Raw genomic sequence first — 21,676 nt, 5'->3', positions numbered from 1 at the left:
AGGGATGTTCTTTACTGGCTTGTTTCCACTGGCTTGCTCAGCTTGCTTTCTTATAGAACCCAAAACTACCAACCCAGAGATGGTCCCACCCACTAGGGGCCCTTCCCCCCTGGATCACTAATTGAGAAAATGTCTTACAGCTGGATCTCATGGAGGCATTTCCCCAACTGAAGCTTCTTTCTCTGTGATAACTCCAGCCTGTGTCAAGTTGACACAAAACTATCCAGTACACTTTACTTTCTGCAAAGTTCTTTGTCTCTCACCAATTAATTTGTACCTCCTTTGATAACATCCAACAAAGGCCTAAGTTCTCCTGTGCTGAGCTTAAGGTGAGGTCTTAGCCAATAAATATCTCTTAAAAGCATTTGAAAATAATTTGAAGTAAGCAAATCATCTTTCCCTTTTTGAATTTTCAGTATCACAATTTTTCTAGGATATAACTGAGAACCTAAATAATGAAAAAGGTATTGCGCCTGAATCTTTTCTGGAGCAACAACTACTCCCTATATAATAAACAATGCACACTGAAAGATTCAAAGTCATGTATTGAAGCAGAGATAATTTTTTAACATAATGTAAGGCTATTAGTCATTCCTAATTCCAAAACCTTTCAATGATTATAAACTCACTAGAAGCAAACCCTTTACAATTATCAGGATGCAAAAGTAAAAACATCTTTCCAAATTCATAATAATTTTGTATGGAGTAGGCAGGTCAGATTGTAATGCCTCTAGAAGTACCACAGTCCCATTGTCCTTTCATAAATCTTAACTTTGAACCTGGATAGATCTGTAATAATGGTGTTTTGGCTTAAAAATAATTCCCTGGAGGCAAGGAGAGGTGAGATCCCCAAAACTTCCCTAGGCAGAGTTTGTAAAACAAAAGAAATGCCACACAAGCCTTGCTGAGGCTGCGCTGAGCTTTGCCTTAACTCAACCGTAAATATTTCTTAATATGATTATACTGCCTGAGTCCTGGCTCAAAGATCATCCCTCCTCCAGTGAGGACAGATTCCAGGGGAGCAGTTCTACTCTCTGTCTGTGCCTCCTATCTTTGGACAGTCTTTCCTAAAGTGATTTATACTTAAACATTTCTTATAACCTTGGTGCTGTGAAGCATTGTACTGTAGACCCCTGCAAGTCAGCAACCATAGCCAATTTCTGCACAAAGACGAATGTATCCAGTTTAGTCTGTCTTTGCGTTGTATGGCTGGATGGCAGAAGAGAGCTGCAATAGCAGTCTCATAAGACAATTGTGTAAAAAGAAAAAAGGAACCCCTGCTTAAGAATCTCCAAAAATTCTACTACCTGTTTTTAGTAATATATCCACAAAATCCTGAAAAAGTTTATCAGGAGCTGGTTTGATAACAAATTCTCACTGAGATCTCCTTTCCAATCTTGGGGGGGTTAAATTTTGCTTCTACCACTTTATCCAATTAAGCTTGTGTAAAAGGGGCAGCATACTGGCCACATCTGTTTTTAACTTTTATTTATCCTAGTCATCATCCTAATTATAAAATATGTGTGAGTCAAAAATCTGAAGCTTGCGATCAAACTGCAAATGCAGCCAATGGAACACTGGCAATTTTAACCATAATCTTGAAGTTTCTTTTGCAATATTAAGGCATAACCATAATGTTTAGAAAGCACAACACAATTTTAAACAATCCATTCTCTTTAAAATCAATACTAGAAGCATCACTTTCACGTTACGACATTACGATGTTTGACTGCCAATTCTTATATGTGAATGCATGACTGTGCAACTTTTAATGTTTCATAAAAGAGACATTGTTTTAAATCTTATCCCTTATAACTACATAAAATATTATCCCAATTTAGAAGTGTCTCTTGAGGCCTGGTTTCCTGGGCTGGTTCATGCCATGTGTTGTTGTTTAAAATGACTCCAACCCTGAGTTATCAGTTTTAAGCTAACTTTCTTGTTACCAACGTTATACCCTTTTAATCATACCCAATAACTAATCAGCCAAGTATAAATATGCTTGGTCTATGGCCAAGACATGCAGAGGATATTTATACCTTTAAGACTATTTTGAAAGCAAATGAAGCAGCTACACGGATCTTATAAATTTAGACCAAACAAAGAATTTTTACTTTTTCTTAGCTACAATTTCAAGAGAAAAAGCACTTTGTTATTTGCTGAACCCACTAATCATAATTGCAGATTTTTCTAGGAAAAAACAATTATCAGCTTATTTGCCTTAGAACTTGAGAAGCTGCTGACCCCTCTTAAAAGTAGCCTTTCAGTACGGCCTCTCCTGCTGTGCTTGACTCCTGGCTAAGGGTGCAGGGCAACTTAAATCAGCCTCTGTTGTTGCAACTGAGACTGAGTCAAGAGATAGATAGCCAGGAGATAAAGTTTTAACCATTTTTTCTTTTCAACATAAAACATAGAACAGTCATTCAGACAACCAAACAAAAACAGACATAAATTAACACAAGGATAGATTGATGCACCAAACACAGACAATACAGAGAAGGTAGAGAACTTGATGTAACCAGAACTCAGGATGTCTCCTATAGGGGCCAGAGAGAAAACAGGACATCTCCTGATTTCCTTCTGTCCCTGGAGAGCTCTGAAATTTATTCTCTCATTTTCTCTCTCTCTCTCTCTCTCTCTCTCTCTCTCTCTCTCTCTCTCTCTCAGTTTTTTACTCCTTTTATTTTAAGCCCTACTCCTCTCGCCTGATGCAGTTCTTGACTGAGGACAAATGCCTGTTTAGAGTTTTCCAGTCCCATTTTCCACTGTCAACCCCTAGCTGATATCAGTGTTGGGCCAATGCTGAATCAGTCTAGCCTGTATCCTTTTTGCACCTTTTCAATCAACAGCCTTCAAAAGATGAAATTTGTGGCACTAACATTAATGCTGTATGTTGCTTACCGTGCAGTATATCATCTTCCTTTTTTGTGGTGCCCCACCAAGACAGTGTCCCTCAGTCATTCTTTCTGGTTTTTCAGGCCCCTCATGTGGGCGCCACCTGTTGCCTCCAGTGGCCACGGATTACTGGGTTCCTGGGTTCCTGAAGGGAAAGCTGGGGCTGTATGGGATGGATGGTGAGAGAAAGAGCTAAGATAAAGTTCTCTGATCAAGGCCCAATGTTTATGAGTCTGAACTTATAAAGGGGTGGGGGGAACCCATCCCCCACTGTGCCAGGATCTTGTTCCTTTAGATCTCATCAGGGAGACAGGTTTAGCCTCTCAACAGGTAGTGGCCTCTTGGAGGAAGCAGCAGATGTGGCAGGACAGTAGACCTTACCTAAGTTGGAAGACTCCACCCTAGGTGGGCTAGCTGGCTGTGGCAAACACAAGGTCAGCCCACTCAAGGCTGGGGGGAAGGGCACACACCTTATGATATAATTATACCTTGTGTGACCACAGATCATAAACAGTAACCAGGTTATAATAACACCTAACATGATATAACTATTGCTCATACAGCTGCAGGGGAATATCCTCTTTACAAGATGGCAGCTTAGCTTTGTGGGATCTTGCCTTGAGGTTACCAGTCCCTTAATTCCATTTAGTATCTTCAATCTGGTTATCTCTTTGAACACAGGATTTCGTTCTATTTTACTTCCTGGTGCCCCTTTAATTCTTTTACCATACATTTTGAATTTTTCCTTTGTCAGCTTTCTACATTTGATCAAAAACCCCCTTTAAGAGTGAACTGCAGGATAGTCTATGCTAGGCTGTTTTGAGAATTCCTTTGTCAATGCATTCAATATAAATCTTTTTACCTTGACTTCAGGCAGACTCTTTGGACAAGGGCAGAAAAGCAGCCATATTCTTCACCTCAACATCAGAAGAATTATCTCTAGGCAACATACTAAAACTATTATTCTGTGAACCCTCTTGTACCAGGCACCCATAGTTCAAATTATCCTCAGCACCACTGTCTTCCATACTTTTTGCTAGGATGGCCCATTAAGCCCCACTTGCAGCATTCCATTGCTTTCTTTATCCAATATCCCAAATGCACACTCCTCCAAACAAAAGCATGGTTAGGTTTATTACAGCAATGCCTAAGTGCTTGGTACCAACTCTGTCTTGGTTAGGGTTTCCATTTCTATAAAAAGACACCCTGACCAAGGCAACTTTTATAAAGGCAAACATTTAATTAGGGCTGGCTTACAGTTTTAGGGGTTCAGTATATTATCATCATGGTGGAGAGCATGGCTGTGTGCAAGCAGACTTGGTGCTGGAAGAGCCAAAAGTTCTATGTATTGATTGGCAGGTAGCAAAACGGGAATGTGTAACTGGTCTTTGGCAATTTTGTGGGTTCTTTTTTCTTCTACTCTATTTCCCTTGCCTTTCCTCCATCACTAAATAGGAGAGAAAAATGGATAGAAGGGATAGAGGAAAGAGATTCCTGAATAAAGTCATGGGTCAAAAGGGGGGCGACATTATTAGAATACTCCCTGTTGATTAGGGGCATCAGGTTTCTTGGGGGAGAGTTTGAGCTTTGCCATCAGGATATTTAGTTTCTTCTTGGTGCACAACTACTTAACAAACTGTGACCAACAACAATCAAAACAGCCCACCCTGCCTTTGGGGGTCCTAGCATTTATATACCCTCTGAAAAGTTCTCAGAATTCCAAACATTATACAATATTAGAAATTATCTGCAGCTGGAAAAATTGTACCCCTGCTAGAGCAGGAGGCAGATTATAGTTGGCTGCTATGGACAGTCTGAAGCAGTTCCATATTCTATATCTGGGATCAAAATGAAACATATTCTTATAATATTTCTGTGTTTTTAAAAGGAAACAAAATTCCAAAATTGTCACTATAGGACTGTGTTCCACACTAAGCTGATCTTGAGTATAGATCTCAAAGCCTGCCCCCACTGTGACATACTTCCTCCAACACAGCCACCCCTACTCCAAAGCTATACCTTCTAATAAGTGGCACTTCCTTTGTGCCAAACATTCAAACACATGGTGGCCGTACCTATTCAAACCACTACAGTTATTAGTTTTTATTAGAACTCTACAGTTATTTTTAAATGTAACAAGACAGAAAGCACATCTGTGAAGCTGTGGTCAAAACTAAGTTTTAATCTATTTTGTTTAAAGATTTACTTATTTTATATATGTGTATGTCGCTGTCTTCAGATACACAGTTGAGCCACCATGTGGTTGCTGGGAATTGAACTAAGAACCTCTGGAAGAGCAGTCAGTGTTCTTAACCACTGAGCCATCTCTCCAACCCAGTTTTAATCTATTAAGCTGCTTTAGAAGCCTTATTCTCACACTATACCATCTTATGTTGATTTGCATTCCATGTGTTCAATCAGAGGAAGGGCAAGTGAACAAGTCACTGGGACCTGAAGGACTGCTTACACAAAGCCTGTCATTCTCGGAGTTTGTGAGTCAGGTGTGGTTCTTGCCTATGCAGTGACCATATTACAGAAGCCTTTTCCTTAGCATGTGCTTGCTATAGTCTTGTTACAGGGATTCAGGCAGAAGCTGGGAGAGTAGGGCATCTCTGGATTGGTAATATGCAGTTAAGTGAAAAGATGCCACTTGGGGATTTTCTTTTTCTTTTCTTCTTTTCTTTTTTCTCTTCTCTTCTCTTCTCTTCTCTTCTCTTCTCTTCTCTTCTCTTCTCTTCTCTTCTCTTCTCTTCTCTTCTCTTCTCTTCTGTTTAGATCTATTCCCCAATTTTTTTCATTTTTTATTAGATTTTTTTAAATTTACATTTCTAATGTTATCTTCTTTCCTAGTTTCCTCTCTGAAAATCCCCTATTCCTTTCCCCCACCCTGCTCCTCAACCACTCACTCCCATTCCTGGTGCTGGCATTTCCCCTATACTGAGGCATAGGACCTTTACAGGACCTAGGGCCTCTCCTCGCATTGATGACCATCTAGGCCATCCTCTGCTACATACACAGCTAGAGCCACAGGTTCCACGATGTGTTTTCTTTGATTGGTGGTTTAGTTCCAAGGAGCTCTGGAGGGTACTGGTTAGTTCATGTTCCTCTTATGGATCTTCAAACCCCTTCAGCTCCTTGGGTACTTTCTCTAGCTCCTACATTGGGGACCCATGGAAGGAGTTACAAAGACAAAGTTTGGAGCAGAGACCATCTAGAGACTGCCCCACTTGGGGATCCATCCTATAAACAACCACCAAACCCAGACACTGGCAGATGCCAACAAGAGCTTGCTGACAGGAGCCTGATATAGCTGTCTCCTGAGGGGCTCTGCCAGTGCCTGGCAAATACAGAAGTGGATGTTCACAGTCATCCATTGGACAGACGGAGCTCAAGGTCCGCAATGAAGGAGTGGGAGATCTTGTCTCACTCAGAAATGAGTATAGAGGATAGGTGAGAATTAGAGCATTCTTTTTCAAATAGGGGCAGTTAGAGTTTTCTTCGGAAAGTAAAGGTATACTTGAAGCAGTTATCCATAAATTTAATTTTGCTCCATACTTGGAGAGTTAGGTTGCTTCAAATCCTAATATGTTGCATTAGAACATCACCATTGGTTTTAAAGTCAAAATAAATTGTGTTCTGCTCACTTAACTCTTCCCAGAGCTCAGGATTTTTACAAAGGACTCTCAGCACTGTCTTTGTTCCTGTGTAGAGAGAACTTGAAGAGAAGAAACAATAAGCTTCCCAAATCTCTTACCTTTTAATAATGAACTAAATACCAAACCATTACTGTTACTTCATTCTTATAGCTGCTGATTCAGGTGAGGGTGGTTCCTCATTAATGCCTTTTCTTTTTGGCTTGGGGATTTATTCCTATTTTCCAAATAGAACCTGTAATATAGAAACTATAGTTCTAGTAAGAGCAGTAATACATACATATATTTATCCTACTTAAATAATCTTCCTAGTCTCTTGACTAATTCTTTCGTTATCAGAAGTGACTAAGGAGAGTCCCATAATCATTCCATCGCTGAGAATACTGCCACTGTGGTGTTTTCTACAGCATGCACTCTTAAAGGTGAAGCAGGCCACAAGCAGGGAACTCACTGGCAGCTTGTCCTGAGGGGCTGCTGGTTAGTTCTAGTGTGTGCTCCCATCCTCTTTGGTCTGCATGCCTCTTGTTGCAGGATGGTAAATGATCCTTATTTAGAATGCTTACATTTCCTTTGCCCTCAGAACATGTTCATGTATTTCCCCCTCTGCATTTATATGTGTGCATGCTTTCTCTCACTTCCTCTTGTTTTAATCAGGTGTGGTTTATGTACTGGAAATCTTACTATTTTCCCCTTTATTTTTATTCTGTATGTATGAGTATTTTTGCTTGTATGAATGTCAGTGAAACTTGTGTGTGCCTGGTGCTTTTGAGGCCAGAAAGCGGCTTTGGATCCCCTCGAACTGGAATTGCAAAAGGTTGTGAGTCGCCATGTGGGTCCTGGGGATTGAGTTTGAAGAACTGCCAGTACTCTTATAGAAGCTGTCTCTCCAGCCTCAAGTTTACCCATTTTTAAGTCTTTAACTCAATGAGTTCTTTAATGGTAGCATGATGCAAACTGCCACAGTCTAGTCTTTAAAAACCTCTATTCGGCAATATTCAGTAGTACCCACTCTTGGGTACTACTTGGCAACCATTTGCTCCCATACATTGATTGCGTTTCTGGGCCCTTAATAGCAATGAGATCACACAGTGATCTTTTTTATCTGGTTTCTGTCACCCAGCTATAGCTTCACAACACATATGTGGTGTCTATGACTTGAGAAATAAATGTCATCACATTTTATTTTCAGTCAGTTCACAATTGATGTATGTTTGAGCAACTGGTTTTGGCTATTTGGGAATTTTGCCCTGAGACTCCTATAGAAAGTCTTGTGTGGACAATTTCTTTCTCCTGGGTAGATCTTAGAACTGGAATTGTTGGACAGAAGTTAAATTATATCTTCTTTTTTAAAGAAATAACCGTACTTAAAATGTGGCCTCAGTGTTTTACACTCCTGCCAATATTGTCTGAGTTTTTGGTTTGTCAGCTTCCTCACTGACGCTCTGCATCTCTGTTAGTGGCCTATGTATTTCCATCTCTGCTGGTTAAGGACCAAATTTAGGGTCTCGTGTACACCAAACATACTTTTACTCTGGGCTACACCTCCCTTCTAAGAATCCGAGCCTGTTTATCTTTTAATAGCCATCTAAGTGGATGTGAATTGTCATTGCATTGGAGTTCAGTTTGACACGTCCATAATGAATTGAGCCTCTGTTCAGTACCAGTTGGTTATTTGTATAGCTTTGGTGCACTGTCCGGGCAATGTCTTTTACTTATTCATTGTATGTTGTTATTATTGTTTTTGTTTACTTATGGTTTTATAAGCATTTATTAGCATAGAATTTTGTAATGTTTCTTCAGGCTCTGTAAGGACTTCTTTAAAATGGTCTTGCCCCAACTCTTTGTTCCTGGTGAGATCAAACATTCTGCAGATGTCATGTTTCATGCTACGGGAAAATTCTGTTTTTTACATTAAACATTGGTTTTAGTCTTGATCCTCTATTATGTGTTTTAAGGAAAGATTTCTGTCTTTTTAGTAATTATGGAGAGTATTCTTGAAAAGTAACTTGGTTATGGTTGTGAACAAATCTCTCTCGAGAATGTTTTCTCTTGTTATCACACTTAAGTTGTCAAAGTGCCATGTTGTGTACACTGTGCTGCTTAGTCCTATACAGTCATCTTTTTGTCTTTTTTTCTATCCCAACGTCCTGTACTGCATTGTTAGCATGGTTCTTTTTTTTTTTTTTTTTTTTTTTTTAATTTAAAAAATTAGTTTACAGAGTAACAGGCTCCTTTGTGACATTTTCCTTCCTATTTTCTTCCTCCTGATTGATTTTAGCCCAAGTTCCTCCTGCCTTTTCTTTTCCCCAATGTGCCCTTTAGTATCTCATGTTCTCTTTTCTTCTTGGCTCCCTTCTTAAAATTCTTTTCCCTGTGCCACGGACTGCTTTCCTGCTCTTGGAGCCTTTATTCTCCTTGTAGATGCTCAGAGTGCAGTGATTAGAATCTAAGAGCTACCTCTGTGAGAAAGCACGGTGTTTCTTTCTGATCCTGAACTACTTGGCTGTTTTTGATACTAGTATCTTTCCCACCTGGATCATCTGTATAGCAAATGGTCCTCTTTGCTTTTTGTCAAATTTAGTTGTAAGGCTCATAAGAGCAGTGCTTTTATGACCCGCCCCCGCTCCCCATGAGTGTGGGCCTTTTGTGACACTCTGTGAGTGTAGTGACTTTGTAGCCCCATGAGTGCACTGTTCTTGTTACCTACTGTGAGTGCAGTGCTATTTTGATATCCCACGAGTGTAGAGCTTTTGTAGCCCCTATGCGTGCAGCCCTTGGGTGACTTCTCCACGAGTGCGGTGCTTTTGTGTCCCCATTTGAACAGTGCTTTTGGTGTCATTTGCAGATCTGGTGCAGAGGAGCCAGAGATGTCGAGTCACTTGTGTGTGTTCCTAGCAGAAGTGTAAGAACTCTCTCCTCTTGCTTGCGTTGAGCAAGAAACTGCATTGCACGGAGGCCTGTGAGTGGGGCTTGAATCATAAATGTGACACCAGTCCCTGGTGCTATCATAGCCAAGTCATGTTCTGAGCTCATTTTAGCTTGTAAAGTTAAGTAGGTTCTATCAGGGTGAGTTTTTAGTTTGTAAGATTATATCCTCTCCCTCTCCCTCTGTCTCTTTGTATCTTTGTTACTTTCTCCCAGTTTCTGTCTCTCTTTTCATGCCTGTGTGCGCACGCACGCACTCGCGCGCGCGCGCGCGCGCACACACACACACACACACACACACACACACACACACGACTATACAGAGCATCACTACTAGAAAAATAGATTACTTTCAGAAAATTACTGTTTTTTTGCCTCTGTTCCCCTGTTCATGTGAGAGAATTCATGAACTGGTCTTGTAATATAAAGCTCACAGTTGTACAATTGTTTCTTTCGTTGTGGTACAATCATATTTAGGTTGTGTTGAATGTTGAGCTGAATTCCTCGAGTAGCGGCAGGAGTTAATTGTAATTCACAGCCATGCTTGGTTTGCGGGGATGGTTTTGTTTTTCTCTGGAACTGGTCTTCACATTCTGTTTTGAGTCTGCCTTCTGACAGAGTCAGCCTATTCCAGTCTAGGAAGAGACAGAGAGTGTGTGTGTGCGTGCGAGCATGAGAGTATTTCATGCAGTCTAATGCAATCATACTGATCATATTCACCCCTTCATTACCCTCTCTCCTGCTCTTGCTGAGCCCTTGTTTTCATGAGTCTTCCCCTCTCTATCTTTGTTTCAGACAAAGTTAAGTTGTGTGAACATAGTAGGGATTCCTTACTGGTGCCTGGGCAGCACGCCAGTATCTGTACTACTGAACAAAACAATACCCCTCCCCTGCTAATAGCTCATAAGGGAGGGAGGGTTGGGGCCTCAGGAGCACATCTCTTTCCTGCCTCAGAAGCGTAATGTTGAAGGGAACAGTCATACATAGTTCTTGCACAGGCATTTACAGCTGCTGTGTGGATCCTGAAGTCAGTGTTTTGTAACATAACTCCCCTTTCCTTGGGTGTCTAATTTCCATATCTCCTTCTATTGTCTTTTTGTAAATGACTTGTTCATTTAAATAACAGCAACAACAAACCTTTGTCTTTAGCCTATATTGAAGAATGGATCTCTCTTGTTTTGTTTTGGTTTCAGTTTCATTGAATGTTACAGAATCCATGAATTTCCAGAACCTCAGCGTTAACCGACGCATGTCTAGACATGGAATTTGGAGAGTACTCACAGTCTTTTGTTTACAAATGTGGTCACATACTATTTCTTCAAGATACATAGGAAATTACCCTGTCCTTAACTCAATCCTTCCCTCAGTTCTTTTCCACACAATACAAAAATTTCATTATAGTCTCTTCGTCCCATGTTCCCTTTCTTGGTGAAAGTGTAGTTTTCTTCTGAACTAGGCAAGGCAAAGACTTGAATATCGGCCTCTTTAGTCTCCTGCTGTGGAGAAGGCAACAAACTCATTTCCAGGGTCCAAATCCTCAACATATCAGAAGGCATGCTTTGAAACAGTTTTCCTTTTTCTTCTTGCATTTAATCCAGTGACCACCCCACTTCTACAGTAATGTAAAGCCCTGAGGACACCTTAATTCTTTAAAAAATAATATTTATGTGATGGATATCTAATAGGGATGAAAGTAGGCCTAAAACAAGAAGAAAGGTTGTTTTACAGATAGAAAGTAAGTATGTAATCAGTCTGAAGATTTTTCTATTAAATTAGTTTTGAATGTAGTATATTTATTTGTAAGATTTACTTATTCCCTTATAGTAGCTTTGATATAAATTTACAATTTCTTTCCTTTATCATACTTCTATGAAGTATTTGCATTCTAGATCCTATATCAGCTGCTGAAAATACCTAATAGAGAATCATAGCACATCTATTAGTTCTTCTTCATTCTGCTCAGTAAATTCACATTTCAGCATGAGTTAGTCATTTCTGGACCTGGATGTCTGCAGTAAGAGTAAGGTAGGCATTATAGTAATCTCAGTACAGAACAAGAGGCTTGAAGTTCAAGGCCAGCCTGAGCTATAAAGTAAGACCCTAACTCAGAAGAAGTGGGAAAAAGCCAATGAAAATGAATTTTGGGGAAATTAATTTTGTTGGATCAAGATCTGTTGCTATGTAAATTTTGTGAAAGCTGGAGAATCATGACTTTAAGAAAATCCTTAATTACATAGCAAGTTCAAGAGTTTAAAGCTAGCCTGAACTACAATGAGACCCTATCTCAAGCCAATAACAAAAACAAAAACTCATGAGGCACTATCTCAAGAACCCAAATAAGAAGCTAAAATGAAGTAAAAAGGAACTAGTAGTTATCTACATAGATTTAGAAGGGTCAGGTGCCTTGCAAGGTATTACTGACAAAATCTAGGATTTTTTTAATGAGACTTTGCCAAACCTAGAAGAGAGAGAAGTTTCTCATTTTTAGAATAACTAAACTATTACATGGCAAGACTTAGGGAAAGTTGGACAGTAGTTGCCTTTAGTCAGTGTTAGATAGAACTTGAGGAACTCTGAGAGTCACACACACCTATCCATGTTTGATTTTATTAGCAGGGATATAGCCTACGTAGTTTAGGCTGACTTTGAGCTTCCGTGTGTAGCCCAAAGTGATCTGGAACTCCTTTTCGTCCTGCTTTCACCTCTCAGGTGCTGGGATTAAATACATTTGTCACTAAACCTGGCTCTTTATGTTTTGACACATTATACTATCTATAATTCATTTTTTTTTTTACCTGTCACAGTCTACAAGTTTACTTATACTTCCTAAAGTCTTATCTTACATAACTATAGTTACTAGTAATGAATATAATTTGTTAAAAAGTATTTTAATATATGTAGTTTAATGTCATTGACTTTATATTGTATCATAAAAACCAAATAACCGAGCCGGGCGTGGTGGCGCATGCCTTTGATCCCAGCACTTGGGAGGCAGAGGCAGGCGGAATATCTGAGTTCGAGGCCAGCCTGGTCTACAGAGTGAGTTCCAGGACAGCCAGGACTGCACAGAGAAACCCTGTCTCGAAAAAACCAAAAAAAAAAAACAAAAAAACAAACAAACAAACAAACAAAAAACCAAATAACCAGTTCATGTACTCCCCCTTGTGGTAAATATTAGGGTTAGCCAAGTGATTTCTTATATTAATATTTGTTAACTTTTGGTATTACTTTACAAATGAAAACAGGGATTTGAATGGTCCAAAACACTAAGAATCACTCAGACTGAACTGGGCATGCCTATAATGCTGTCCTGAGGCAAAAAAACTGCTGAGAAGTCAAGACTAACCCAAATGGCAGTCAGTACAGGTCAGGCAGAACATAGACCTGTGTGTGTGTGTGTGTGTGTGTGTGTGTGTGTGTGTGTGTGTGCGTGCATTAGATAATCAGATTGGACTTTGTATTATAATTAAGAGGTATATTTATGCATCAGAGGCCTAGTTGTGTGTTATTACTTTAGCTTGACTAGGCCATACCCCAGAGGGATTGCCTTTGACCTATCTGCAGTAGGACCCAGGCATGATAGCTTTAAACAGGTCCAGTTTGTCCTACTTAAGTTTCCAGGTTACTCATGTGCCATCTTGGCTGAGAATTACTTCTATAGGCTTGAGTGTTCTTTTGTCCCTAACCTGCTCTGTAAGTGGGAATGGGGATGCATTATAATTTCTGATGCTTTCTTACTTGTCTTATACTTTAGAGCAAATGAAGTACTTTTAAGTAAGCAGTGGTTGATCCTCAGGATTCCTTTTAGAGTAAGAAATAATCTGCAGTAATCAGTTGCTTAATCCTAGGTTGCTCCACGGAGAAGAACCAGCACATAGTTCTGCCTTAATGTTCTTAAATAAAATTGTACGTCTGATCACTTCCTCCCTTCAGTTTTTCCAGCTAAATGTTAGTCCTTTTGTCTGGGTTGTATTTTGTGAGTCAGCTCTAAAGAAACTGTCCACAGCAGAATGTGCTTCATTTGTGCAGTGTAAAGCTCTTGGGTTTCCTTGATGGCTGTCTGACAGGGGTCTGTGTACCCACAGTACATTGCCCCAGCTGTGGAATATCACATGAAAGTGACGCTGCTGTAAATAGAAAATAGTTACTGTATTTTGCCTAGTAATTACTGACCTTTGTACATACACTTTAATTATTGAGTAACTAATGAATATATGAACTGGTTAGAGCTAGGAACAATTGTTAAAAGAAGATAGTCTTTAGTTTTATTATATTAGAATTTTGTTATTTATCATAACTGAGCTTAAGTCTTAAAGATAATTTCTAATATATAGAATACCTACATATTTCTTAGTAGTTCTTTTTTGTTTTATTTATTTTTTCATTTGTTTATTTATTTCATGTATGTGAGTACACTGTCACTGTCTTCAGACCCACCAGAAGAAGGCACCAGATCTCATTACAGATGGTTGTGAGCCACCATGTGGTTGTTGGGAATTGAACTCAAAACCTCTGGAAGAGCAATTAACGTGCTCTTAACGGCTGAGCCATCTCTCTAGCCCCCTCTTATTTGTTTAATACACTGACTCTGTTCCTATTTTCACTTTAAACAGTTAACTGTTAAGGATTGTATCACGTGTTAGTATTTTGTCTTTATAACTGTATATCAAAATGAAGCCCTTATTATTTCATAAAAATCTGCTTTGGTTTATGAATAATTAACATTGGATTGTATTGAATACAAAGTCACATTTACATTTCCTCTGGGGTAGTTTCTTTTTTTTCATTGCCAACTTGTACTGTTTTTGATATATATGATAATATATCTTTAAAAATCTGAATGTTCATAGTTTTGTTTTTGTTTTTGTTTTTTTTCTTTCTTTTTTCCTTTTTATCCTCTCTCTGGGTCTTCTACAATAGCAGCACATGCTTTTAGCTGCTGACTGCCTCTCCTGTCCATGAATTTTGCCTTTTATTATTATCTTTTACAATTACTTTAATATTAATTACTTTTTGATTATTAAGTGCTAAAGATACATTTCTATATTGCTTTAAAATTAAACAATTCATTTCTTTCTTCCTTTGATAGGGTCTCATGTAACCCATGTTGGCCTTGACTAGACTATATAGCTGAAGGTGACATTGTTAAACCCATGTGTGGAGGTGTGGTGGGGGTGGGGCACATGCATGCCTTGGCATGCTTGTAAAGGTAGAAGGACACCCACACTTTCAGTCATCATCATTGCACCTTGCTTGAGACAGGATTTCTCTGTTGCTCATTGCTGTGTAGCCAGACTAGTTGGCCTGTGAGCTTTGGGGGTTCTCACTCTGCCTTTAGTCTGTAGTTAGACATACAAGTCAAGGAGCCTGGATTTACATGGTCTCTGAGGATTCAGAATTGGTTTCCTACACTTGCATGGGACTCACTATTCACCATCTTTGCAGCTCAAGTTTGTTAGGTTTTGATTGATGGGTTCTGCAACCTTATGGGAAAAAACACATTTTTACAGTGTATAATGCCGAGATGTATTTCCTACTGTAGACCTTCCAGTGTCTGTTTTCAGAAGCAACTGGTGTGCCTTCATAGTTTCCTGTGTCTTATTTTCCTGTGGTGCTCTTTCTGAGTTTTAACTATCAGCACTGTCCTGTATTAATGACAACTTAATGTGTTCTAGTTGAGAGCACATTGTATTAATATAGTAACATTGCTGTTTCATTTCTACATATTTTTTTTGCCATAATTGTTTTTAAGTGTGTGTGTGTGTCTGTCTGTCTGTCTGTCTGTCTGTCTGCATTTGAGTATGTGTATAAGAATGCAGGTGCCTGTGGGGCCAGAGGTGTCAGATCCCCTTGGAGCTTGAGTTACAGATGTTTGAGCTGCTCAGCATGGGTGCTGGGAACTGAACCTGCAGGAACAGCACATGCTCTTAGCTGCTCATAACCTCTCCTATCCATGAATTCTGTCTTATGTTAATATATTTTTATCTTTTAAATGTTAATGACTTCTCGATTATTAAGTGACAAAGACAGGCTTCTTGCTTTAAAAGTAAACAATTTCATTTTTAAACAAATATTTGTATAAACTATGAATACAGTGTCCTTTGTGTATATTTATATTGCGTGTGAAAACAGTCCTTAATATGTTACTGAGGAAAAATGTTGTGTCAGGTTTGCTATGAGGTTGAGGCTTCCAACTTGACTTGTTGCTTCAGTCTGCTGAGTGCTGGGGTTACACCTGGACCTCCACCCTCTGCTCTTGGAATTATTATTTGGCTTGTATTAATATGATATGAAAAACAAGTTAGGTGAGAAAACATTAGGAGATTTCATTAAGGTGGGTCGGGAGAGATGGCTAAGTAGTTAACACTTGCTGCTCTTCCTGAGGAACTGTGTTCAATTCCTAGCACCTACATGTTATCTCACTACTGTCTCTAACTCCAGCTCCTAGGGATCACACAGACATATAAAGCAACAGTGCATATAAAATAAAAATAAAATATAAATACAGACTTTTCCTTAAGAATGCTGAGAGTGGGAGAAATAAGTCTTCCTCAGGAAAGAGGACACCAATTGGTTATCCAACACCACATGGTCAGCACTAAAAACACACGCGAGTAACATTATATACACTGAGAAGGTTGTTTTTATGCATATATATATTATACATATATATGTATGCATAATATATATGTATGTATATATATATAACATATGCATAGGTATATATATATATATATATAGAGAAAGCCATGAGTTTGAAAGACAGGAGCATGGAAGGATTTGGAGGGATAGGAAGGGAGGGGGGAAATTATGTAATTATAACCTCAAAAAATAAGCCGGGCGTGGTGGTGCACGCCTTTAATCACAGCACTCGGTAGGCAGAGGCAGGTGGATTTCTGAGTTCAAGGCCAGCCTGGTCTACAAAGTGAGTTCCGGGACAGCCAGGGCTACATGGAGAAACCCTGTCTCGAAAAACCAAAATAAATAAATAAATAAATAAATAAAATAAATAATTAAAGACATTTTTTGAAATATCGACTTTATGTCTAAAAGTTGATAAGTTGCTTTCAGACAGTGATGGAAGCATCTTTAAGGAATAGACTGTCTTTGCCCCTTTGACCTACTCTTGTGTAAATTAGGCAGCGTGAAATAGGAATGGGAACCTTTATTTTCAGATTCGGAGCTTTTGCATTTGTTTTACTGGAAATACAGAATGCTAGCAATATTTTTGTTCATGTCTTATTTTTTGTATAAAATGTTGGGAAAGCATTACTAAATTCTTAGTGGATAATTGAAGTACAAGTTTCTCTTAGATTTTATCTTAATGGAGCATAGAAGGTAGAAGCAAAATTAGATTAATTTGGTGGAACTGTTTTACTGTATATTACTAAGCAATAGCAGCTTGATATTAAGTTTTTAATTTTAAGTTTAAATGGTACTTGAAATGAGTAAGTGGATGTGCCCTCCTATATCTGTAAAAAGCCCAGGAGAACAAAGTTAAGACTACTTTAAAACAATTTCATCTACTGATAGCTGCAGATTTAAACGTGCCATTTTCTGGCAGGTAGGGGAAGACGAGCCCACATTTTCTATTCACCAACTTCAAGTATAGGTGACTGTCTACAGTGCAGCTTTAACTTGAACAAGCTTTACACCAAATACTTCGTTATTATTTTGTTGAACAAGTCCTTTATTGTCTAGAATATATGTCCGGCATATTTATTACCCCCTCACCTATCTGACTTCTTTCTGAGCTCTTTTAGGCTGAACTTCTCCCACATCTATTAATTCCTTTGGAAACTAAAGTTTTACATCTAATTTTGAGAGGAGGGTTTATTTTTTAAATGAATCTTCAATTTTCCTGTTTATAGGATTAGGAATATTAAGGAATGTTAAACTGAGGTTTCAGTTTTCAGATAAAAGCTAACCAATGTATCCGTAAGGAAACAGAAAGGAAATGCTTGGATTGCCTGTTTGCGCACTTGTAAGAACAGTATTTCAGGTTAGTCAGTCAGTGACTATTGCCTGTAATCCTGTGGCTGGGGAGGTGTGATAGGACCAACCCTTGAAGTCATTCTGCACTGCATAATGCATATATCTAATATGGGGTTTTTTGTACTATTTGAATATCTTTTTGTTTTTTTTTTTTTTTTTTTGGTTTTCGAGACAGGGNTTCTCTGTATAGCACTGGCTGTCCTGGAACTCACTTTATAGACCAGGCTGGCCTCGAACTCAGAAATCTGCCTGCCTCTGCCTCCCCAATGCTGGGATTAAAGGCATGCGCCACCACGCCCAGCTTCTATTTGAATATCTAAATTTGTTCATTTGTAGTTGACTTTTTCTTAAAATGGTTAATAAAGGTAAGACTGATACTCAATGTATTGTGACAGACACTAGAGAACTCTTCCAGTTACAGATTCTGTAAGGGAAATTAGTGAACTCAGCATGGTAGCACACATCTTTAATCCCAGCACTCCAGAGGCAGAGGCAGGAGACTCTCTAAGTTCAAGGAATGTTGGGGTTATATACAGAAACTCTCTCTCCAAAACAAGAATAAAAAGAAAACACAACCTTCATAGGAAGCTATGCATATTACAGTAAAAGAATGTAGAGCACAAAACCTATTGGGTTCCATTTTAGACGATGAAGAGAGCTTGATTGTCAATTGCACTCATGCACTGAGTAAGCGCTCTCCCCCAGCCCTTTTCAAGCGAGGTCTTTCCAGCCATCATCTTGTGTAAAAATGAGTATGGTGTGAAAAGCATGAAGTTAACTGGAACTCTTAACTACACTTCTGAGAACCACCAGATTTTGAATAAAGTGAAGCTGATGGTAAAGACACCTCCGTTGGGTATGGGCAATGCATCTTTCCTCTTGCTATTCAGGAAGGTGAGACAGGAAAACCACAAGTTAGAGACTAGCTTGGCCTACATAGTGATTTGAAGGCCAGTCTGAGTAAGCAAGTTTGTAAACAGAGGGCTGGAGGTGCAGAGTGCTGACTAGGGCACAGTCTGGTTCTCATTTCAGAACGACAAGGCAACACCACTGCATCTTAAACCTGGGGATATGTGATCATTTTGACCATAGCGTCTTGCCAAAAATCCTGTCTTTGGATATGTGTAGGTTTTTAGCTTTAATCCATTTTTACATTTGTGCTCTCTTCTTCCTCTTCATAGAAAATAGGTTCCCATTCCACTGTAAAATCCAGGTGGTAGCTGTTCGTATATTTCTTGCCCCCTTTTAATGCTATTGATACATAATTGCATAGAAATTAGAGTTCTGGGGCATATCATTAGTATTTTTGTAAAAATGCTTATATAATTACAGGTCCTTTTGGAATAAATCATGGGATTGAACTACATTCAGATGTGGTGGAGTATGCCAAGGAAAAACTGGAGAGCTTCATCAAAAATAGTGATAGCTTTGATAAGTAAGTATTCATACCTGTAGTTTTGGTGTGAGACCAATTAATGAATATGTATAGTATGCCTAGTCTTAAACAGCATCAGATCACTAATCCTGGCTAAATGAATATAGTAACAATCCCTGCTATACAGTAATGTAATTTTTTATTATATTATAGATAAGTGTGTGATTATTGATCTTTTATTTATTAAGTGTCAAACTTTTGGATAGAAAACAAGATGTTTGTGCTCACAGTACTTTTCTGTACCTGGTTTTGGCCTTTTGGTTGGTAGTTTAACAGTCTGTCTTCTGTTTGTCTATAACTTATATGCCAGCATACAGAGGTCCTTCTTACTCCATAATAAATTTAGTAGAAATTACTGTATAAATACATCTGTATGTGTCATGTGGGGTTGTGTCTGGGAAATTGTTTTATAGAATTGTTTACTTCTACCCAGGTTTCTCTTTCCAAGATATATTGCATACGTGTTGATCCTTGGCCAGCAGCAAAAGTGAAGACTTAGGGTATAATCACATTGAAATTCTGCCTTGACAGTTTTGTGGAATAAGGGCTCTTTTGGCTGAATTTGAAATAACTCCTATGACTTGAAATAGCCTACTATATGTAGGGCTGTAGTGTATCCTATTTCTGTATAGCGCATTGTAGTTTCCAATAGACAAAGCCTTTAAAGGGATCGGAAGCATAGGCATTTAACACAGTTACCATACAACAAGGTAAAAACTGACCCGGACTTCAGACTTGGCTTTTTAGCGGGGGCCTCTCACTTATCCCCAGCCCTGGCTGTAAATGCCAGTGGGGAAAACTGTAGGGGGAGCTGGGTCACTACTCAAGGTTTCATCTCAAGAGCACAAACATAGAGGAGAGTTCCAGAATGTATTTGAATATCTTCCTTTTCTGCTTTTTTGCTCTCTTTCTTCTCCAGATGCCCTTGCATTTTTGTTGTCTTCTCTGTTATGAGTTCGTATCTATCCTAGTGTGAAAAACACTTGGACTGGTTGAAGACAATAAAACTGAACCCCACAGCAATGCCTCAGCTCCTGCAGTAGTCTAACAGAGGTGTGATTGTAGCTGGATCATCAAGCACTTCAGGCAGGATTGAGGGAGTTGAGACGCTCAGGTTATTTTTGTCTATAACATACAAAATAGATTTAAGTTAGCCAGGTAAATCATCAATTTGCTGAACAACTTTTCTCTTTAGTAGATTTATTTTATTTGTATGAGTGTTTTGCCTACACGTCTGTGAGTACAGCCACATACATGTCTGGTGAATACAAAGTTCAGGAGAGGGCATCTGATCCCTTGCACTGGAGTTATAGACAATTTGAGAGGTGCCATGTGGGCACTGGAAGTCTTTCCAGCCCCAGAATAACTTTTCTTTAGGAGTAATTAACACCTAATTTATACTCTCAGTTATTTTCAATTGCTTACTGCATTTATTCCAAAATAGAAACACATTTAACAGAAATCAAAGTTATTAGCTCAAGTTATTTAATAAGAAATTAATATTAAACTTTAACATCTGTTTTTGTCTTCATCATTTTTTTGCCTGTCTAATGACTAATGTAGTTGCTGAGTTTTGAGATGTGGACAAGATTAATTTTTATTTAGTTATTGGTTTTTTTTATTAATTGTTTGATTTTCTGTAAAATATGTTTTAATATTGAAACTTAGCTGCCCATAAGAAGTTTTTGAATATATTTTAACTTAAAAAGTATAAAAGTATTATTAACAAAGGCTTAAAAAATCTCTAATAAGGTCTGTTACATATTAGTTGCGAGTACATTTCATCTGTTGATATATGCAGGTTCAATTTCTGATCCTTATTTAACAGGCTTAAGGAAGACTTGAGTCACTAAGGCAAATCTATTCAGGCTTGTTGCTGAGATGTGGTTTGGGTAACAGTGAAGAATGCTATGATTTCAGTGATTTTCGTTTTGTATAGTACAACAAATAAGTTTGAAGGCTATTTAGATGTCTCATTTGTTATTTATTTGTGTGTATGTGTGTGTGTGTGTGTGTGTGTGTGTGTGTGCGCTCATGTGAGTGTGGACATAAAGGCGTGCACACATGTGTGTATGTGTGGAGACCAGGGATTGATGGCCAGCGATCTCTTCTCTCTATCGCTCTTCATCTGTATGTTTTAGACAGGGTCTCTCACCCAAGTTGAAGCTCATCAACTCAGCCAAGTGTGTGCTACCATGCCAGGCTTTTTAAATGTTTCTGGGGGATACAAACTCGGGTCCTCATGAGCATGACAGGAAACTCCTGGTATATCTCCTCAGCCATTTTCTCTTTGTGTCTCAAAAAAGCAAATGTTTTTACGTAATTGAAAAATGATCAAAATTTTTCGTTTGTTTTTGAATACTTATACAGTTTTTAAAAATAATTCCATTCTATAGGAGATGGAACAATTTTATTTCACTTCTTAGGCAGGTGATATTGTAGTCAGGTTTCTATTATTGTGATAAACACTGTGACTAAAAACAATCTGGGAAGGAAAGGATATATTTCTTCCTATAGCTTAATGTCCATCACTGAAGGTAGTCACAACAGGACCTCAAAAGCAGGAACCTTGACACAAGAACTGAAGGAAAGGCCACAAAGGTGACTTCTTACTAACTTGTTCCCTATGACTTGCTCAGCTAGCCTGCCTGCTTCCTTCCTCCCTTTTTCCTTTCCTTTCCTTTCCTTTTTCCTTTCCTTTTTCCTTTCCTTTTTCCTTTCCTTTTTCCTTTCCTTTTTCCTTTCCTTTTTCCTTTCCTTTTTCCTTTCCTTT

General features: G+C 38.7%; 1 protein-coding gene across 2 annotated transcripts in view; it reads left to right on the top strand.

The window, feature by feature from the left end:
- The window catches only part of Pcmtd1 (protein-L-isoaspartate (D-aspartate) O-methyltransferase domain containing 1), a 72,169-nt gene that overhangs the window by 30,489 nt on the left and 20,004 nt on the right, over positions 1 to 21,676 (top strand). For both annotated transcript variants that reach the window (XM_029533300.1, XM_021222189.2), the window contains one exon: positions 18,801 to 18,903. Coding sequence is in view for 1 of the 2 variants with exons in the window: in XM_021222189.2 (XP_021077848.1) it covers positions 18,801 to 18,903 (103 nt within the window). In the remaining variant the exon portion in view is untranslated. The remainder of the gene's footprint in view (positions 1 to 18,800; positions 18,904 to 21,676) is intronic.

Source organism: Mus pahari, chromosome 22 (genome assembly GCF_900095145.1).
Source record: "Mus pahari chromosome 22, PAHARI_EIJ_v1.1, whole genome shotgun sequence".
Classification (NCBI taxonomy): Eukaryota; Metazoa; Chordata; class Mammalia; order Rodentia; family Muridae; genus Mus; species Mus pahari.
The sequence above is the reverse complement of the archived record's forward strand: the minus strand, read 5'-3'. Positions and strand labels throughout refer to the sequence as shown.